This window comes from Trichoderma atroviride, chromosome 1, assembly GCF_020647795.1.
Source record: "Trichoderma atroviride chromosome 1, complete sequence".
Classification (NCBI taxonomy): Eukaryota; Fungi; Ascomycota; class Sordariomycetes; order Hypocreales; family Hypocreaceae; genus Trichoderma; species Trichoderma atroviride.
The window spans coordinates 5,032,858-5,053,160 of record NC_089400.1 but is presented as its reverse complement, the minus strand read 5'-3'; the positions used below and the strand labels follow the sequence as shown (position 1 = coordinate 5,053,160).

General features: G+C 51.1%; 8 protein-coding genes across 8 annotated transcripts; 3 read left to right on the top strand and 5 right to left on the bottom strand.

Moving 5' to 3' along the window:
* Positions 1-266: 266 nt before the first annotated feature.
* TrAtP1_001820 (uncharacterized protein) lies at positions 267-880 on the top strand (the record flags this gene model as incomplete). Its single annotated transcript, XM_066111176.1, has 3 exons — positions 267-285; positions 516-738; positions 868-880. The coding sequence occupies 3 exons, from the start codon at positions 267-269 to the stop codon at positions 878-880; spliced, it is 255 nt and encodes an 84-aa protein (XP_065967249.1).
* A 52-nt stretch (positions 881-932) lies between these two features.
* Positions 933-1,710, top strand: TrAtP1_001819 (uncharacterized protein; the record flags this gene model as incomplete). Its single annotated transcript, XM_066111175.1, has 3 exons — positions 933-984; positions 1,147-1,392; positions 1,478-1,710. The coding sequence occupies 3 exons, from the start codon at positions 933-935 to the stop codon at positions 1,708-1,710; spliced, it is 531 nt and encodes a 176-aa protein (XP_065967248.1).
* A 656-nt stretch (positions 1,711-2,366) lies between these two features.
* On the bottom strand, positions 2,367-3,185 carry TrAtP1_001818 (uncharacterized protein; the record flags this gene model as incomplete). Its single annotated transcript, XM_066111174.1, has 1 exon — positions 2,367-3,185. The coding sequence occupies one exon, from the start codon at positions 3,183-3,185 to the stop codon at positions 2,367-2,369; it is 819 nt and encodes a 272-aa protein (XP_065967247.1).
* A 72-nt stretch (positions 3,186-3,257) lies between these two features.
* Positions 3,258-3,789, bottom strand: TrAtP1_001817 (uncharacterized protein; the record flags this gene model as incomplete). Its single annotated transcript, XM_014085791.2, has 2 exons — positions 3,258-3,567; positions 3,626-3,789. 2 exons carry the CDS (start codon positions 3,787-3,789, stop codon positions 3,258-3,260), a joined length of 474 nt encoding a protein of 157 aa, XP_013941266.2.
* A 465-nt stretch (positions 3,790-4,254) lies between these two features.
* On the top strand, positions 4,255-5,267 carry TrAtP1_001816 (60S ribosomal protein eL24; the record flags this gene model as incomplete). Its single annotated transcript, XM_014085792.2, has 3 exons — positions 4,255-4,305; positions 4,610-4,753; positions 4,980-5,267. The coding sequence occupies 3 exons, from the start codon at positions 4,255-4,257 to the stop codon at positions 5,265-5,267; spliced, it is 483 nt and encodes a 160-aa protein (XP_013941267.1).
* Positions 5,268-7,047: 1,780 nt separating this feature from the next.
* Positions 7,048-9,457, bottom strand: TrAtP1_001815 (uncharacterized protein; the record flags this gene model as incomplete). The annotated part of the gene is made up of 4 exons (XM_014085793.2): positions 7,048-7,252; positions 7,330-8,859; positions 8,929-9,086; positions 9,194-9,457. The coding sequence occupies 4 exons, from the start codon at positions 9,455-9,457 to the stop codon at positions 7,048-7,050; spliced, it is 2,157 nt and encodes a 718-aa protein (XP_013941268.2).
* A 5,323-nt stretch (positions 9,458-14,780) lies between these two features.
* TrAtP1_001814 (uncharacterized protein) lies at positions 14,781-15,279 on the bottom strand (the record flags this gene model as incomplete). Its single annotated transcript, XM_014085796.2, has 3 exons — positions 14,781-14,908; positions 14,983-15,167; positions 15,227-15,279. The coding sequence occupies 3 exons, from the start codon at positions 15,277-15,279 to the stop codon at positions 14,781-14,783; spliced, it is 366 nt and encodes a 121-aa protein (XP_013941271.2).
* A 524-nt stretch (positions 15,280-15,803) lies between these two features.
* TrAtP1_001813 (uncharacterized protein) lies at positions 15,804-20,149 on the bottom strand. The gene is made up of 4 exons (XM_066111173.1): positions 20,058-20,149; positions 18,710-20,001; positions 16,364-18,601; positions 15,804-16,260 (listed from the first exon to the last, which is right to left on the bottom strand). The coding sequence occupies exons 2-4, from the start codon at positions 19,101-19,103 to the stop codon at positions 16,133-16,135; spliced, it is 2,760 nt and encodes a 919-aa protein (XP_065967246.1). The 5' UTR covers positions 19,104-20,001; positions 20,058-20,149; the 3' UTR covers positions 15,804-16,132.
* Between the last annotated feature and the right edge of the window lie 154 nt (positions 20,150-20,303).

Below are 20,303 nucleotides of genomic sequence, written 5' to 3'. Positions count from 1 at the left end.
TTTCCTTTTCCTTTTTTCTTCTTCTTTTGTTTGCGCCTCATCTCAAAATTGTCACGACCACATTGAAAGTCAAAGTTGCACCAATGGACAACGGGGAATTGCCTCTTCACAAGGCCAAGTCCTTACAAGGGTAGTCGATACACGCACAGGAACAGGCACGAGTCGAGAGCCAAGCTGAGCGGCACAGAGTTTAGCCAAAGCTGTCAAGGCCATGCTGCACGTTACGACTTTGGCACAAGCTTGCAGTCCCACTTTGCATCATCAGAATGCCTAAACTAAAGTCTGGTACCTGCTCCGGTATTCGGTATTCGGCGCAGCGCAAACTTGGGTGCAGCAAGAGGCAAAATTCGAAGACTGCGATGTCGTCTATTCAAACGGCATGGAAAAGACAAGAAGAAGGAGAAATATAGAAGCAAAGCATGGCCAAGTTCTGTCAATCTTCGAGAGTGCCCACGGGCAGTTGTTTAGTGGCAGGTACCGCAGGACCGCTAACCGCTAACCGCTAACCGCTACAGTACGATGCAGCCGCTCAGCCAGGGCTGGCGGACTTGCAGGCCTGCAGGATGAGGGCAGCAGAGCCATTCGGCAGCGCTCGGCTAAACAGAAAATCCGCACTGCGAAAAAGTCTTGGCACGCACAAAACCTACACTTGCTGCAATCATCGCTCAATATCGAAGCCGACGGCGACGCAGTAAAAATCGACCCAGTTCCTCCTCCCTCCGAATCTCGAGATCCTCGGTACGTTTGTCCCGGCCCGAAAGAGAGAAGTGCCAGCTCGGCCTCTATTTTTTTCTGCGCACCTCCAGCACACAAATAGACGCGGCGATTGCAGCAGCAGCAGCAGACACTGATTTCGACTTTCTATAGCTCTCGAGTTTGAACCCCTCCCCGCATTTCCCACCCCTAGTTCGCCTTTCGCACACACGCACATCATGGCCGACATCCAGGAGCGCCTCAAGAAGCTTGGCCAGCCAGGCCGAACTGGTACGTCTATCCTCGGATCCCATTATTTTGCCGCATGAATGGCCATTCATCCATGCTGCCGCCATGTCCTGATTGCCATTTGTCATCCAACTAACATTTTGTCTCTCTCACAGGGTATGTTGCCAACTCTTAGCTAAATCCTTGCCACCTTTGGGAATCCAGAATGCAGCGCCCTGCCTGAAGGATTGCCTTGCCGAACACAACTTGAGAAACTAACCTGGTTTGCGACTCGCAGTGGAAAGGGAACTCCCCGAAGACCCGCCAAGCGCGCTCCCGCCCGATCCAACGCCGATGACAAGAAGCTCCAGGCCCAGCTGAAGAAGCTCAACACTCAGCCCATCCAGGCCATCGAGGAGGTCAACATGTTCAAGTCCGACGGCAACGTCATCCACTTTGCCGCTCCCAAGGGTAGGCTTTTTCTTCTCCGTTATGCGACAATAATCCGACACAAGGCGTCCTGAGACCACACACTAACATAACATGCCTCTCACAGTCCACGCCGCCGTTCAGAGCAACACCTTCGCCATCTACGGCAACGGTGAGGATAAGGAGCTCACCGAGCTTGTTCCCGGCATCCTGAACCAGCTTGGCCCCGACTCCCTGGCCTCCCTCCGCAAGCTGGCCGAGAGCTACCAGAACATGCAGAAGGCTGGTGAGAAGGGCGAGGATGACGACGATATCCCCGACCTGGTTGAGGGCGAGAACTTTGAGAGCAAGGTCGAGTAAGGTTCTTGACTGAATCTTGAAAAAGAAAGAGAAGAGAAAAAAGAGAAAAAAACAAGGGCATGTATTTTGTAAATGGATACAAAAAAGAGCTGAAAGGATTCTTTTTTTTTTTTTTTTTGGCTGGTGGGCACGCCTGGTCTTTCTTTGTTTTTGTCGACACGCTTCTGAGCTTGCGAGACGACAAGAACTTGGTTTTAAACGAGCTGAGAGACTGCGCTTTGGGATGAGAGAGAGGAATAATAATGTACACTCTCTTAAAACCGCCCCTTTCCGCAGATATTTCTGCAAGTTTGCCAATGATTTTCTGGTTTTTTTTTTGTAACGATTACTTGAACGCTTTATACCCGTCGGCTTGGTGCTCATTTGATGAAAGACTTGCCCGGCGCGGGCAAAAGACATGCGGCGGACGTCAAAGAGCGTGGTGACGGATGCGACCAAGAGATAAAGGGGCGGGTTTGTACAAAAATACATGAACTGCATCCACAAGAGAGAAAACCGGAAGCTATCAAAAAGTCTCAATCTCATGTGCCCCCCGTCATGGCTCTCGTTGGCACTCCCGCCGGCAGAATTCGTTGCCCAAGAGCCGCATATCCTCAGGAAAGCAAAGCCAGTAGTCCCCCTGCACCTCAAGTCCCGAGTCCCTCCAAAAAGCTCATCTATATCCCAAAGCCCGAGTCTCCTTGGTTTTGAACCCACCCTTTGAGGGAAAGCTGCCGCACTTGAGATTTGACATGCCTCCGCTCCGCTAATAGTGGCCCATCTTTGACGTCCTGGTAACTGCCCGCTGACGAGAAGTGCTCTTGAAGTCCCGAATGCTCCCCGGCATCAGTAGCAGACAGCTTATCAGACAGTTGTTTTGCCGTAATCCACATCTGCCTTCTGGACGTTTTGCTAGCGCCCCTCACATCGAATTGCTTCCTCCCCTGAAGCACACCTCCCAAAATCGTCTCCTCAAACCCAGAAGCCGACCACGTAGCCGCGAGATTGCTTGCCGAGATGATGCTCGAGCGAGCCTGAACGACCCTTTTTGAAAACTCGAATTCCACCGTCGTAGCCTCAACTTTGAATGGTCTGAAAGCATATCCCTCACTCCATTGCTTGCCCACAAGGGATTTCATTCGACCCGTGCCGGAAAAGGCTCGCTCACACGCGACGGCAGAGTACTGGGACTCTGGTAGGACAAGCGTGTCGATGTAAGCGTTGGCTGGATTGACCAGCAGCGACGTCAATGACGAGAGCAGCGAGGTGCATTGCTTCAAGGCAATCTTGTCGGAGCACGATTTCGACAGCGTCGGCGGAGCGTCTCCGCGAGCAGGCTTGCGACGCACGATGCCTAGCTGAGAGAAGTAGGCTCGCCCTGGAAGTGCCGTTTCGGCTTCCGGGGGGGATGGGTTGTGTATCAGCTGATGTAGAGGAAGGGAGCTGCCACGGAGAGTCGTCTTCTTGAGCGGCCATGATGAGTTCCATGCTGGCATCTCCACCTAGATTGATTCTGTTAGTGATACGATATATCTATATCTGGTAAAAAGGCGTATCGTTATGCTGTATCAAGGCTGAGAAATAGGAACGAAGAAGTAATGAAGGGGTGGAAACAGCTTACAAGGAGCTTCGGAGCAATACATGTGAAGTTTTACATCATCCCTTACTCGGAAGGGCGTTGTATACTCTTCATTTCTGTCTTGGCTCCTTTGGAGAAATGCTTCAGAGCCATTATGGTTGCTATCGACGATGCTCTGACACTCATCCAGTAGATAACGATTGAGCGTCCGAATGGCCAAAACTTCAGCATGCCAGTCGTGAATAGCCACACCCTTTGCCTCGACAAGCTTCGATGCGGGGAGGCATTTCATGCCCGTTCTGCACTTTCGCAGTTTCAGAAAAGAGCAACGAGAATAGGAAGAGTAAAAGAGCTTACGCCAATGCCAGACAAGTCAAATTTCCATCTCTCTCAGCGACAATGCCGCTCAGGGGCACCCATTCGTGGAGGCCATTGTCTCGAACACAGGGCTTCCGCTTAGACGGCAGCTTCTCGAATTGGCTAATGACGGCGCGGGCGATGAGATTCGCGCGAGACGTCATTTACTTGACCTTTGTTGCCCGTAAAGGATTATAGATGTTACTGTTTCATAAAACCATATTTTTGTGAGTAAAAGAAAAAGAACAGGGAGCGTATGCTTGGATATGGGGAGCTGCGTGTAAGCGGGAGCAAGAGCTGAGGCTCAACTGCGCTGCAGATCAGTTGATATTATGCTGATGCTGCTAGTCTCGACTCCCGGAATAGGCAATCAGGCAATGTGCCAGCAGCCTCTCCCCGCCAAAAAGGCACTACAGGTCTGAAGTCACGTGCACTGCCCGCCAAAGCCCACTACCCGAGTTTTTTTGGCGCCCACAAACGCCTGCCCTAGGCCCGCTTAGTCATTGCAAACACACAATTCGTGAAATTGACCCTATCCAGCGACAGTCCAGACGGCTGCTCATCTTTCGTCAACGCCAAACTCACGCCAAATTTCACCTTGTCGCCCATAACCCACACACTGCGGCAAGATGCGTACCTACGAAGACAGCTTCTCCGGACAGAGGATCTACCCTGGCAAGGTATGCTGATGCTCTCTTTCCTTGCAATTCCCTTTGCACTTTTGATACTCGATTGCGACGTCATGGGGATGAGGCTGTGGAGGACGATACAACAGAAAGAGATGGAACAAGGGCACGGCTTGGAGGCATGATGGGATCATCAACGATATGGAACAGAGAAGAATTTTGCAGATACCGAACGGAGGAACGATGCAGCCAAAAAAAAAATCCCCGTCGTCGCATTAGGAGGAATCAAGAAACAAACAAAGACATTCAAGTTATTGTTTCAGGCTGTATGGATGCTAACCGCGCTTTCGTCTCACAGGGTAAGATCTATGTCCGTGGCGACAGCAAGGTGTTCCGATTTGTCAACGGCAAGTCGGAGTCACTTTTCCTCCAGCGCAAGAACCCCCGTCGTATTGCCTGGACCGTTCTCTTCCGACGACAGCACCGCAAGGGTATCTCTGAGGTACGCACGACGCAACTACGAACTCCGAACCGCTTTCTTCAATCTCCTCTCTCTCTTTGTCTCCGCCTCGATGATGGAACATTGACGAGGGGCATTTCTTTGTCCATGCCCCATATCTACTATCCAAGTCTACATATATATATATCAACGCGGACAGGAGAAGAGAGGAGATTTGAAGAAGACAGAAACGGACTCTGGACAATGTGATGACTAACCCCCTTTGCAGGAAGTTGCCAAGAAGCGCACCCGCCGCACCGTCAAGGCCCAGCGTGCCATCGTTGGTGCCTCCCTCGAGGTCATCAAGGAGCGCCGTTCCATGCGCCCCGAGGCCCGATCTGCCGCTCGCGCCGAGGCCATCAAGGCCGACAAGGAGAAGAAGGCTGCTGCCCAGGCCGTCAAGAAGGCCGAGAAGGCCAAGAGCGCTGCCACCGCCGCCAAGGGCCAGACCCAGCGAAACGTGAGCAAGCAGGGTGCCAAGGGTGCTCAGCAGAAGGTCGCTGCCCGAACTCGCTAAACACACCGTATAAAATAAAACAAAATGTTTAAAACAAAAGTACGATACAAAGACGCGAGTTTTTCTTCCCCTCCCCTTGGGTGATGCGGTGCGAGGCGAATGGCAGGAGAGATTGTCTGCTGTAACGCAGCGGACGAGCAAAGTGAAACAAAGTATGGGAGTCTGTGGTTCTTGTCTCTTTCCGGCCGGTTCTTCTACAATATCGGGTTGTGCTTGGAATGCCATAGGGCGCATTTGGTAGCTGAGCAAATGACATACCGGTGCAATGGTTGCTATTCAAATGGGAAACTGTTGGCGCTGTGAATACTCGGCTAATTTCAAGGCCTGTTGAAATATCCTCTTGGGGATGAGATGTGAATGTGTGACTTGGAGTTATCCCGTCCTTGCCATGTGGTTGAAGGGTTTGACTCTATCAACTTTTGTTCGCACTTGGCCTTTTACCAGGCCCATGGAAGGATGAATGCTCATATTTGATCTGTAAAGAAGGCTAGAAGAATATGAAGGGACAGGCCATTTATATGGTCTATAATGATGGATGTCTCATAGAGATTGTAGATTACACAAACTGTAACTCCATATTTTGGCTGATTAGTAAGTACATGTGTTCCCAGCAGCAAGACTCTTGCCTTTCTTATATATCCACTTTTTTAATCCTTATATGCTTCCTAGAACGTAATAACAAGTCTCTTTTTATCATTTGGAAATAGTGCAACACAACTCGTTTAGTGGCCAAGCAATGTTCCAGGTGTACTGAAAATATTGAGAGAGATCTAGCTTAGCTTGACGTGACTCTTTTGGTCATATCCATTCTCAACCACTTTAGCGATTCAAGTCCAACGCCCACTATTTAATCATCGTTGCGCCAAATTATGGGACATGTCCAATTTAAGATGAATGAATATCATAGTCATGTATACTTGAAAATTCCTGCAAAGGTAGGTACCTACTATCCAAACCGGAGGAAACCGATACTACTATACCTAGTCAGTATAGGTTATGGCTTCAGCAACAAACGAAGATAGGACGCTAATGTAGGACGCTTGTACAAAGTTGGCATCTCGCTATGCTTAATGGCTTAGTGGGACTCTATTGCAACCACCAGCTATGCTGCGACTACTCTTTCGTTATTAAAAGGAGGAAAGATATTCTCGTAATGCATCTCAAAGGGAATCTGCCGAGCGCATGTAAGATGGATTAGGTAATTTTTGTATTGAGAGTAATGTTAGTACTCTGCTTTGACTCAACCAATGCTTATTTCGATCTGCTCAAAACACTCCCTCGACCTTTACGCCTGCTGTCTTCTTCAACAGACAACACTCACACGCCTTGTTTCATAATGAGAATGGGTATATTCAGAGACAGCACATCAAAAAGACGTGCTATAGATAGTACATTGAGAAACAGACAATTCATCACATCATAACATAGTTTTCCCACCACCTCTTCACACCAGGATTTATGCAACAGCACCACCCCCTTCTTTACCAAGTCGAAGGCCCAATGCCCGGACCCGAGGTCGGCGCAACCCTCAAAACAGCAGCGCCATTATAATCGAGGTTATTAGTGGTAACTGAGTTGCCCCACCAGTCTGGAAATTCCGCATTACCTAGACCTAGACCCAGACCAATAATGACGGTGCAGAGGGCAGTGCCAATATCGAGAGCGCCGGACAAGACATAATTGTATTGAGCTAAAAGAAGAAGGGATTAGTTTGACATCTTTCGGACAGCCAAAAAGAGTAAATGGGAGAAACTTACTCCACCAACCAAGCCAGCGCCTCTTAATCCACCAATTGAAGACGAGACCGATGATACACCACTGGGCAAGGTACCAGGTTGTCGCCGGGGGGAATCATTCCAGCAGCTCCAAATAAGGCAGGGAAGACGACATAGCGGAGCGGAGAGCGAGGGTAGCGACGGGCAAGGAGCCACTGAATAAAGGGACACAAGAAGCCAATCAGCCAGAAGTAGTTGGTCCAGGAGTATCTGTTGATGGATTTTGGTTAGCAAAAAATCCAACTGTCTAATAGTTTGGAGAGATTGGCGAAACATGGAAAACTTACAGTTGCCCAGCCCCAAACACCAGCTTAGGGCCAATAACACCCCAAATGACACTGGCATTATAGAAAGTTCGAGCATTGGGGCAAGTAAGGCCCTGTGCTTGGGTCGGAGTACAAATGCCCTCAATGTTGCCACGCAAGAAGTTGTAGGTGGCAATCTGAACGATGGAGAGCCAGATCACGGCAAAAGCCTGAGCACCAAACATGCTACGAGGAGGAATCTTCATGTAGTGGCCAACCTTCATGTCAGATACATACTGGAGGCCGTTGAAAGTCATCATGTAACCCCAAGACTTGAACAGCATCATGGCCACGGGGCGGCCGGGAAGCATGTAACCGAAAATCATCTCGGTGATGATGTTGAGACCGGTTTGCTGATTCGTGATGGCTTGAACCATGCCAACAGGGATGAAAAAGAAGAGGCCGATGATAATACACAGGATATACGCCCACGCGGGCAAATGAGTCTGAAAACCCAAACATGCGCCTAAACCGAATGCAAATGACACCAGGAACACGGCAATGAACCACCATTCAGGAGCCTCTTTATACTTGCGCATAAGCTTCAAGTGGATATCGGGCTCCTCAGATCGAGAGTCAACAGACCGACGCCAGACGTCGGGGCCATAGAACAAGGCAATATGGGTAAGGGTTGAAACTAGGCCGGCAAAGCCCATGCCATACGACAGAGAAAAGGCGGGACCCAGCAGGATAGGGGAGTACTCCCTGTACGCCGTGAGGTTGACGGTATAATCGGGGTTGAGAATGCGGCTCGTGTTGTAGGGTTGAGCGTAGTGATCAAAGTTCTGGTTAGCACTGAGAGGGAGATAGCGGTAGAACTCGGGGCCAGCATAGGCGAGACCAATGATTCCGAGAAGCATGATGAAGATACCAGCTGAGACGTTGGCAATGGCAAAGGCCGGGGTCTGGAGAGGAGAGAGCAAGAAGCCCGAAATAATTGACCAATCAAACGAGATGGGAAGGAGGCCCAGTCCAGTATTTCCTCCGAATATTTGGTTCACCACCACTGAATCGGGCTTGATCCAGACGGGGAACATGAAGAATTGGAGAAACTGGGCAATGACTTGAGGAACCCATTCCCAGAAAAACGTTCCGGCGGCAACAATGAGGAAAAAGCTGTACCGGCCAATCGTCCAGCCATTGGTCGTGGCCGGATCGGCGGGGGCGTGGTTGTGCAGAGAGTACATGACAGTTGTGGTGATGAGCACGGCAGGCCACACCATGGATGACGGCCAGACGAGGAATCGTCGAGCAACACCAGCAGCACCGAAGCCCATGGCCTGGGTGGAGAGGATGAGAAGGATTTGGAAGCCCCAGCCCAGCTTTTGGTGGTAGAAGATTTCCTGAGCCAACAAGATATCGATAGCATAGGACGCGGCCGTTCCGGCTGCCGTCATCATGGTGATGATGGTGTGTTCCTTGACATTAAAGGGCCCGGGGTTGAGCTCGAACTTGTGTCCAAAGACGGTGAATGACCAGTTGGGGAAGACACGGGCCCAGAAGCAACCGATACTGTAATGCTACCAGTTAGCCCATATGATGACGCCGCAGAGCAATGGAGTTGCACGGTGGCAAACTTACGGGTAAGATATCAACTGCACGACCGTGGATGTAATAACGATGGGGGCACGTCGGAGAGTGAGCAGGATGTTGCAAGCAGCTACAATTGTGCACATCATGGCACCAATGGTCCAGGCACGAATTGTGTTGACTGGGACATCTTGGTCGGTTGGAGGAACCTAGAAGCAAACAGGATAATACGTTAGACACGAAGACAAGGATTGAAGAAGAAGAAAATAGAAATAAAAATCAAATAATGTCCAAAGCGAAATACGAATAGACGTACCGAAGCGCGGACTTCTGGATAGGGTGAATCCTCCTGAATCAAAGACTCATCAATGGCAGCCTCCTTCTCGATATTGCCCGAGGCCAGGGCCTCATCGATGTTGTCGAGTTTATCAATGTCGAGGAAGGGATCCCATCGGTGCTGCTTTCTGAAGTTGCGGAGATCAGCCTCGACATTGGCTGCATCCGCAGGGAGAACTTCGACGCCCGAGGACACGGCCTCAGTCTCGACGCGCGCGTCGCTTTTGCCAAATCCAAAGGCCATCTTGAATCGCTGTATGTGCTGCCACTACAGAAAGATGTGGTAGTGTTGACACAGCTTGAAAAGCAGAAACAGCAGAATGGCCTCTGGAGGAAGAGGAACAAGCGAGTTCATCAAGAGGTGGGACATCTTCCATCCTTATATCTATCACTTCAATCACCATCACCCCCAGTCTTACACGCTGTAACATTGCACCGCAATGTCCGTGTGCGGCTGAGAGACTTGAGTCCTGAGTAACACAAGTACCTTGAATTGCATGCGGGGGGGCAATGGTGGGCTGACCCGGTGGCCACTTTGAAAATGTCTCTCTCACTCGTTGCTTTCCCTTGCTTCCTCATGTCTCACTGCTCCTCTGTGATGTACCGCCTATCATCCAAAGGTGAAGCAGCGAGCCGCCGTTGGCTGCAGGGACTCTTTGCAGCGAGCATAGCGCCGGACAGAGTGGAGGCGGCCTATCTCGTGCCTCTGTGTGTGGCACAACGGGGCCTAGTCCAGCTTTGGACGCGGGCACTTTGGTAGTGGCTGCAAGTTTGTTCTTGGCAGCGTCGGTTTCTGGCATTGCGGGCTGGCAAAGAGTGCTGGGGGCGTCTTTGAAGGGAGGGATACCTTGGTAAGTACAGTAGGTATCACTGCTAGGACTGTTGCTTGGACCATTGCTCCGTAAGTGCCCCGGCAACTGGGTATCGCTGCTCTGACTCGCCTGTCCAGCTGGGGATTGGGTCTCTGTTCGTACTAGCCGCAGAAGCAGAGGCCAATGCCAAGGCCTGTGCCCTCCAAAAGATCCCATGTGGCGATTGCCCCTCTGTTGGTAGCGGATATCCTCCATGCTCAGCGATAGTCTTCTGGGCCTCAGACTCAGACATAGTGTGGACACCTGCCAGAAGCAGCCCTCCGTTTCCGTGGCTGTAGCTTTAGGCGTTATGGCACGCGACAGGGGTTCAGAGATCCGCCAATGCCTCTCTCAGGGTATCCGTTGCCGTGGTTGGTGGCCTTGAGGCCTGGCCGCTGATCTAGCGTCTTGCCAAAAGGCCCCCGAAAGAGATGCCCAGCCCCAGAGCCAAAGGCCCTTTTGTGAGAACGCAGTGGCACCGTGCGTCTGCTCCAGCAGAGGATTGGTACGAGCAGTGTTATAATTTGCCTTCTTTGGTTCCTCGGCTAGTGGATAAGCTCACATTGCTAGCGGCCAGCTTCTATTTAGACAGCAAATAAGCGCCAGCTAGTCGGAAACTTCCAGCCGACGCTATAGACGAGTAGAAGATTCAAGGCAAAAGAGGGAAAAGGCATATCCAATTTGAGCTTGTGAGACAGGGAATCTCAAAAATCAATGGATACTCACTGTGACAGAGTGACTCCGGTCGTATTTTGTCGTTGTACCATTGAAGCCGTGCCCTATAATCGATAAAGGCGCATCGCTTGCAAGAGAGCCTCGTTCGCACAACCACTTCTGACAGAGAAGCCCCCATAGTACCGACATACTCGTACAAGCCTAGGACGGAGGCGATGTGTTGGCGATAGGTATTGCGACACGGCAGCAGCTATGCCCAGCACAAATGATTGCTTCGGTTGATTTTGCGCCCAACAAATATTGCCCTGTCAAGCAAAGCCGCAGTGGGTATTGGATTAGCATTTGGCAGCAGCATCCTAATCAGAGGAATTCATCCAATAGGGCGTCATTTTCCGTTCGAATAAGATTGGCACTTCTCGCTCAGAGTCAATGGAAAATCGAGAGACGGAAAATGCCCAGGCAGCACAGCCAACAGTTTCTTCATCGTGTCTGAGTCTGATATGAGATGAAGATTCTTTCTGCTCATAGCCGCACAGACAGCAGACGCCACCTGCACCGTCCAAAACACAATCAGATTGACGCTCGTGGAGCGAGAAGCGTTCGGCCGATACCGCTGCAGCTTGCGGTACCAACAACACCCGTCCATATCTGTGCCAAGACTCGCACCATGCTCACCTGATTGATACCTGGCCTGTATCTAATTGTGATGGCAATCTGTACCGCATTAGTACAGCCAACAGCTTACCCACTAGAGAAGCTGAAATCGAACTATTGTTCAGGGTTCGGGGAACGTTGGCATGTGTGTAGTAGGTAATATTCCGCATGAGAGTCGTACAGCATCTGGTCCCTGACATGACTTGAGAGGTGACCTTGGTCGCCTTCTGCTACTTTCCTCCCGCCGGGAATGCCTCTGTTCTCGACATATCATGGTAATTATCAAATCCACGTAGCAAACCTCATTTTGAGTAGCTAATCAGATTGTGCAGCCGCTTGCTCGGCGACCCGATGTTCCGCTTTTTTCCCACAAATAAAATCAGCGTAGCCAACGCTTGCCTTGTTTATCCTAAACGCAGGACCTTTGTGGCTTGGCAGCGTCAGCCATAAAACAGAAATCTCCTTCACAACATGATCGTGTAGTACTCTGTATGCAAGGACGTTGGACGCAGGCCCTTGAGAGAAGGAAAAAGTACCTGCCCAGTACTAACGGATCGCCATTTTCCTCGTTTCGGCGTTGCCTTTGGGTTTAGCCACCCGTGATTTTCTGCTCTTAAATCCTCCGGCATCCAGCCGCTCCCCGCATGGCCTGCATGCAGAGGACTAGAGCTAGAGCCAGCCGGGGTGGCTCAGGCTAGACCAGGGCTATAATCCATCCTTGCGTCTTATTTTAGATGCACTTTTGCTCGGCCAGATTCGGTGTCTGTATTTGCCCGTAATAGGTGTTTGTGCAGGACCGCTATAAGGCTTCAGTTGCGGTAGAGTACTCAACAGCCTTCTTTGAGGATAATCTGTAAACCTAACCATGGGCCCGAAGGAGAGGGAAAAGCAAGGGGCGAGGCCCTGGAAGATGCATGGGATCACACAGTAGCCATGACAAAAGATCTCCGTTCTTCTATACTCTCCACCACGTTCTCATTCTCCGATACAGCCATGGGCGGAATATGTCTGGGTGTAGAGCATGGTGGTATTCGTCGTGATATGAATTGCAATCACACATGAGAACTTTCCTCATACGGCAGCGCCTTCGCAGCCAAGGCCCCTTGTACTCCATAAATCATTAGCTCCCAGATTAACCTTAATCTGCGTTGATTGAGGCCGCTTGGTAGGCTGCCGAAACGACTGGCCACTTGGCAAACTATTCACTCCCATTGGTTTCTTTGGGACAACTTCCAGTAATAGTAATCATCATGCCAGCAGGACGGCATGGGCAGTGTCACCTCGTCTCCGTTAGCACCAGTCAGGACCTTTTGCGTGGTCTAGCTGACGCCTCCGCTCAATCGCCAAGCCTTGTGGAGGCGGCAATTCCATATCGATACTACCCTCTCCGGAGTTGCTTGCTCAAGTCGCAAGTAACATTGAAGTCTGCTATGGTTGAAATATCAGCTTCGGTGGCCTGCGGCGGCGCTCGTCCAATCTTGAGCGGATATGCGCCAAGCTGAAGCCACAAGATGCCCAGCCCTCTAAATCAAGCACACGGGTCGCCAAGCGATCTGGGGCATCCCTCTCAAAAGTGCGCCGAGGCGACGTGGTTTACCTGCCAAATGCTTCCGGTTTGTCCGAGGCATGTCGAAAGCCAAGTTGGCCGACGGGGTTCAAAGGGCGTGGCCAACAGAAAACATCTTCCTAAGTGGCTGTCGCTGGGGTAGTCACCACACATGCGCAACGCTCCTATAGAAAACAAAGGATAAGAGGCACTCTGGGTATTTCCTCTCCATCGGTATCTTTTTTTTGCTCATGGCTGCCACGGTCACGAAGTCATAGTAATGCCCACTGTGTGTCGGTAGCTTGAGTGATCTGGGCGCCCTGGCATCTGGATTTCTCACGAAAGAGGAGAATAGCTAGGAGTAGATGGGCGATATAGTATAGGTATCATCATGCTCCTTTATTGTGTAGGGAGAGCAGATAACGTTCAGCTGTATCCATCTCCGATGCAAGCTGCCTTCAATAGTGTGTGGGAGCGCTGGACTTTGTGGGCCAATGTCGAACACTAAGTCGAGTCTATAGATCCATCATCGCCCGCTGCTCTCGCTAGACTCTCGGTGTTGTGGGTGGAGAGGACCTATCGCCGCGCTTATACGGTGCAAATTCGAGATATCAATAGGCGTATCAAGCAAATATTTGTTTGTCGTCCGCGAAGAACAAAAACAACTGACCAGCCGACCGGGAAAGACGGCTTCGAATTCCTTGGTACTGCCGTATATGCCGAGGTAGAAAAGAAATTAAAGAAAAAAAAAACAATAGGATATACAGTAGAATAGGATTTAGCGTGATTGGGTACCGCAATTGTAGGAGCAATGTTGGATGGGCGGCTGGCCAATAGAGGGAGTAGGAATATCATGTCGTGCGCCCAACAGCAGAGCAGAGCATTTGGTGGCCAAAAAAGGAACGAACTTTTGTTGCTGCCAAGAATTGTCTCCAACGCAAGCACTGTGCTCGGCCGGCTCAACTCGAGGATATTCGCCAATTGGATCATCGCCACGGTATAATAACAGTCCGTTGGATCCGGGCGAAGGACCAACTGATTTGTTCAAAGAGGGGGCATGGCTATAATCGTTGTAGATATCGTATTGCTTCCTTTCCAGATAAGCAATCTGCCTTGTCAAAGTCTCGCGTGATCGCTGGTCCATTTTTGATACCGCATTATAGCACATGTAGGTTTGATGAAGATGAAGAGTGGCGTCTGTTCATATCTTCTGGGTCATCTTTCGTTTCACCCGATCAAATCACGCATTCGTGAAGGACGAACATTTCCATCTCATGCCGGTTCAAACATGGCGGATGTTGAAATATTGGCAAAAACTGATTTATTGGGGTCGCAGCAAATAGCCCCAGTCCACGCTAATGGGGAGCAAGAGCGAATCCGATCTTTGAACCAGTTTGCGCGGAGTAGGTAGTATCATGCAGCAGATCCAATAATTTGCCTCCCGCCCCTGCTTCCAATTTGTAGTCTTTGCTTCTTGTCTTGTCGCCACGTGCGAGCCTCAGCTCGGAACAATCCGACGAGATGCCTGTCTCATACCCCATGTTGAGTCTGTTTCTTTTCCTTTTCCTTCCCTCTTCTTGTTTTCTTATACTGGTATCCCGGTTCACACAAATCCCTGTTCTCTCATCGTAGCAACTTGATCCTTCAAATCGAACAGACCGGTAGCTTGCTCACTTTGGAAATTTGTCAATGCCGATGGTGATGACTCAAATCTTACAGATGCTCTCCCTTTTTTTCATAATGTACACAGCAGTGGCGTGGACAAAGGCGATGAGGTGACTTTGACGTCTTCGCCATGCTGCGCCACGCCCAAGCTCGAATGAAACCGCATTTTCGTTCACCTATTTCCCGAGGCCAGCTTCTCGCCGCATTTCTTCTCTCCGAGCTACAGCCTCTTGCTTTTGAAGTCTGTTGGCTTCGAGCTCTGCTTTCTTTCTCCTCTCTTCATCCTCCTTGATGACGGCCCAGACTGTTTCAATTCACGTTAGCCTCGATTCTCCACGGAAATATATCAAACAAGGGGATTTCTTTGGTGGGACCAACTTGGTTTATCAGATTTCGAATACTCCTTCAGCTTCGTAACAAAGTCGTCAAACTCCTGCTGTCTCTCCTCTCTGCCTTCCAAGCTTCTCTTCAGGAGCTCAGGGTTGTATCTGGATCTCAGCTCTTCCTCGGTTGGCACCACCCAGTACGTGAGCGCCGGGCCACCAACGCTGATGATGGCTCCTCTTTTAACGAGAGATGATCAGTGTCATGCTTGGAGTTGAAAGTCGCGGAGCCTACTTACCCCACCAGGACTTTTATCCACAGTCCCCAGTTGAAAGGCTTCTTGGGAGGCATTTTTGATGTGCAGAATGAAGAAAGTCGGCAGATGCAATTGAAAATCAAGGGCCGGGCCAAGTCGTGACGTCCACTTCTTGCTTGAGAGCTCGGTTATGCCTGAGGAAGGAAGCTCTCACTCGCTCAGGTGGCGTCATGGAATTTGATATTGCCGTGCGAGAGCTGCTTGAATAGGAAAGCGGTGAGAGTTAGACTTGAAGCTAAGCCAAATGGCAGCTAAGCCATGAGTAGTTGGTAAATATTAGTGGCAGAATGTCGAGTAGCCCCAGTGATGGAAGTGTCATCTACCCTGTGATTCTCCAATGATTTTGATTCGAATAGAGAGATACATTTGCTGGATGATACTCTAAAAAAAAAAAGGCAAGTCAATAATTCTCGCAACGCAAAAGATGGACACAATCATTAGCCAATTCCTTCTCGCCAAAGCTGCTTCGCTGTTTTACAAAGAAATGCATCCAACCCTAGGTTGCCTTGAAGCAAGGCCGCAACAGCTTACAGACGGAAATGTTGTTCGAATAACACACCTCTACCTCTAGGAAAGAAGCACCAATGTAAAATGTATACGATAGCATCATTTCTTATCAAATTCCCTCCATCTTAGTAATACAATTGGTAAGAGAATATAATAAAAAAAAAGGAAAAAAAAGTATCCAGGTTAATTTGTCAAAGCTTCCCATAAACCCAATACAATTCTACCCAATGGTATCTTTCAGATCCAAATAAAACAAAAAGAAACAAGAAACATTTCTGCGCTAACCTTCTCTCATTAATTCCAAAAAAAAAAAAAAAAAAAGGGCAGAAAACTCTGCACCTTGGCACCTCTGGATATCTTTCCATCGTAACAAATCATGTTTTACATCACTACACAATCTCCCTCCTGTTGCTTTTGGCTTCGAGAGATTCGCTCTCTCGGACGAGCTTTTTCTTTGCCGGATCGTTTCAAGTCTTCCAATCGTTCTCTGGCCTTGGGGAAATCTTGTGCTATAACAACCCTCGACGTTAGCATCGAATTCACCATTCAATACCGGGGACATGTGACCAGAAAGACAAGGAAAGAGCAATGTGGCGAAAAGAATCAACTTACCGGCTGCTCTCCAATACCATCGCTTAGCATCCTCCATGTTTGCTGGAACACCGATGCCCACCTCTGTGAAATAACCCATCGCGTACTCTGCCTTGGCCAGACCAGCCACAGCAGCCTTCCTCGCCCACAGATACGCCTCCGTGTCACTCTGGCCTAGGACGCCTTCGCTTCCCGTCAGATACCAGCCACTAAGAGCAAGTTCCGACTGGTGCTCTTCCTGTTGTGCAGCTTTCGAGTACCAGACGATGGAGAGTCGCGGGTCGATGGGACATCCCAGCAAACCATATTCGTACGCGCAGCCCAGTCTGAACTGAGAGAACTTGTATCCAATCTCTGCCGCTTGCTGGAACAGGCTCAGGGCGTATTGCTCATCCCGGATGATGACATCGTTACCCGATGCCGATTCGTAGAGCAATCCGAGTTCGTGAAGAGCATGAGGGTTCTCTGCGTCCGCCCTCTCTGCCGCTCGCTTCAGCCAGCCCACAGCCTCCCTGGGGTTCTTGGGTTGGCCCAGCAAACCTTTGAGAAGGATCATGCCGACCTTGTACATGGCTGGCGGGTCGCCTAGAGTCGCCGCGCGTTTATACCACTGAATCGCCTTCATGGGATCCTTGCGAGTGCCGCCACCTTCCTCGTGGCCAATCTCACAGCATACAGCCGTACGGTAGGCAGCCGCAGCATGGCCCAGCTTCGCGGCAGATTGATACAGCGTAAAGGCCTCTTTGGAATCTCCATCGGGACCAAACAAACCCCTACCCGCACCATCTGCCATGACAAACATGGCGTCTCCATTCTGAGAGTTGACCAGCTTTTTGAGGATCTTGTGGGCGTCCACAAGATATCGTTCGCGAGCTTTTGCCTTGCCTCTCGGATCGGGGATATTTGGCACAAGCACGTCGGAAGCTTCGATGAGACGCTTGGCCAATTTCAGCGCACTTGCCTGGTCGTTGGGGTTGCCTTTAATAATCATCCTTAGGTGTTCCAGCTCGCCAGGGGTTACTGGAGGTTCTCTCTCCCGCGGCGGAGGCGGCGCTCTGGGCGCTGGCATGCCTTGATCTAGTGGCTGTTGAGGAGGATACTGCTGTTGCGGTTGCTGCGTTGGTGCTTGTTGCTGCTGCTGTTGTTGTTGCTGATACTGTTGCTGCTGATACTGTTGCTGCTGAGGTGGTGGCCCCGTCTGAGGACCACCTCCGTAGTTTCGAATAGGAGGAGGCTTAGCACTCGGATTCACAAGCGAGTTTTCCATCTGGCCCGGACGTATAGGCGTTGGATGTGCAGGCAGGCCGTCTGGATTGGTGGGTGCGGCGGTGCCTGGCCTGACTATAGGCGGCCGATTGGTCCCGAATCCAGATTGCGGATGCCCGGCTGCACCTGGAGGCGCACTCGGGCCTCGTGGAATCGGCGGTTGGGCGTATCCAGCAGGCCCATTGTACCCTTGATTATATCCCGGCTGATACGCATGCGTCTGGGGAATGGCTGGAACTTCGGGAATGTCGGCGGCCATCTCGAAGACGGCGGATTGCGGCTCACGCATCTCTACCATGGAGCGGGCATGGCCCAGCTTGGGAGTTTGGTAAGCTGCCTGCTGCGGCTGCTCAGGCGCTTGTCGCATGGACTGCTCGAAAGAGTCTCGCTTGCTGTGAGAGGGAATGGCATCAAAGTCTGGCAGGCTCGAGACGCTGCTTTTATGCGCGTGCGAGTTGTGAGACGAGTTGTGGCTTGATACGCTCGCTCTCGGCTCGTCGTAATAAGAGTCGTAGACATCATCAATGGCGTTGGCATACGATGGGTCGTATCCGTTGTTGTACTGTCCTGGCAGCGGCGGTGGCGCCTGGTGTTCCTGAGGATAGGTTCTTTGAGGCGGTGGGCGATTTCCCGTTGTCGTAGCAGGTCTCTGCGGCACTCCACGGCTTCCGGAGCCATTGTACGGCATCGTCATGCTTCGCTGAGCTCCATGTGGACCAGGTTGCTGTCGAGCGCCGTATCCGCCGTCACCATGGCCTGCGTAGCCATCAGGTCCTGGCCTGGGCTGTCCTTGTCGTGAATCTCCGTAGTTCTGGGAGCCGTTTCGGGCCGGAGGTGGTCGGCGGGGTGGGCTTCTAGGATCTTGTCCATTTAGATCCATCTGTGACATCTGGTTTGCAAGCTCATATCCATTGCCAAATTGGTAGTTGCCATTGGCAAACCCTGGGCCGCCTTGAGGGTTCATAGGCCCGTTATCCATCGGTTGACGACCGCCTAGAGGAAAGAGAAGGAGAAGGTTAGAGCCGAGGGATTCGATTTCAACAACCAAGCCGGATTCTACGGAATTGGTCATGTACTAGATATTTGAAAAATGAGGCTTACCTGCGGAATGGCCTGGTGGTCCACCTCCTCGTGGCATATTCGGCCTGCCCCTATTCCCTGGAGGCCCCATACCGCCTCTCGGAGGATAGTTGGCCCCTCGTTGGCCCTCGGGCATATGAGGGCCTCCTCGCCCACCATCTTGCGGAGGTCGGCCTCCTCTCGCTCGGCCAGGATGACTCTGGCCATAGCCGCCATCTTGATATTGGTTGTTTCCATACTCTGGCCCGTATCCTCCTGCTGCTGCTCCGTCACCACCATAGCCGTCGTCCTGATAACCATTATACTGCTGCTGTGGCGGCCGAGGCCCTCCGTAACCTCTCGCCATGGGAGCCTGTGCCGCTGAACCAGCATACGGCCGCTGTTGGCCCCCGTTGTATCCTCCGTCATATGCCATTATTACTACTTTATTTGTCGGTTTCTAGCTGATATCGAACAATATATCGAGTCGCAATCGGTCCGAGGCGCAAAAGGAAACAAGAAGAAGAATATGCCAATGCTATAACTTGCCGTCGCGTGAAGTCGCTGGCGTGCGCATGTCCAGACCAGGAATTAATATCGATTGTGAAGGCCTCCAAAGCAAATAAAGGACGATAAGAGAGCAAAGGTTGGGAAGCAAGATGTCTCGATAAAAACTGATTTTATGCCTAGCGTGCCCAGCGTTGTACAGCCTTTGGTGCCGCGGAATGAATCAAAGCAAAGCCGTGGTTGATGTTGCGAATTTACCGCCGTGGCGGCCGATGTGCTTTTGCTACGCAAGGGATGGCAATGGTTCACGGCCAGCTGCTGTGGTCGTCTCGTCTTGTAGTTTCGGACGGGCGCGTGCGTTCGCGACTCAGATGCCGTCCAGATTTCGGGTATGTGTCTTTGCGTGTGTGCGAGGGGTTGGGCCGCAGCAACGAGCAAGAGTTAGCCGCCGAGCGCCCAGCCTGGCCAAGGTCAAGGAATGAATGAGTGGGTAAGACACGCTTGTCTTTGGAGCAAAGGAAAATCAAAAAAAGGGTCCCTGATGCTGCTGCACCTCCCAGCAGCTCTGCCCTGCCTGATCGCCGCACAACGCACAAAGCGGAAGGAAAACGGCTGTCAAAGGAGCGTCAAGAAGTGTTCATTGCCGGTGAGAGTTTGAAAGAAGCAGCGCGGGTGTGGAAACGTCGCAGTAGTTTCGGGTGGGTGAGCCACAAGCGGAGTTTGGAGTCGCACTGGCACAATTCCTAGACCCTGGCCACAACGGAGACGGGTGTGTTTTACTACCAGCGGTAGTGTTGTATGCTCGATCCTTTGAATCGAACCCGGACCTGGACAATCTTTTGCTCAGCGGCGTCGTTTCCAGGGCGGCGTTGCCAATGCCTACCTATTAATACCTCTACCATTGCGACAAAGTGCACACAAGATGCGAGTTTCGGCAGCGGCACCGTGACCCTGGGGCACTCGAGCTCTGATCCTGGCTTATTATTAGATATGGAGGCAGATGTCGCCTGACAGGTGACGGTGACCGGGGGCTAGTGGCAGCCATGGACCCGGTGGCTGATGCGAGGCCTCTTTCGCACAGAGCCGGCTTCACTCTTCATTTCCGTGATTGTGGTCGCTGTATCTTGTT

Coding starts and splice junctions, on each gene's coding strand:
- TrAtP1_001813 (XM_066111173.1), bottom strand. CDS start 19,103: ATGGCATATGACGGAGGATACAACGGGGGCCAACAGCGGCCGTATGCT. Junction 18,602..18,709: donor ACCACCAGGCCATTCCGCAG/GTAAGCCTCATT, acceptor TCTTTCCTCTAG/GCGGTCGTCAACCGATGGAT. Junction 16,261..16,363: donor ATGGTATTGGAGAGCAGCCG/GTAAGTTGATTC, acceptor GGGTTGTTATAG/CACAAGATTTCCCCAAGGCC.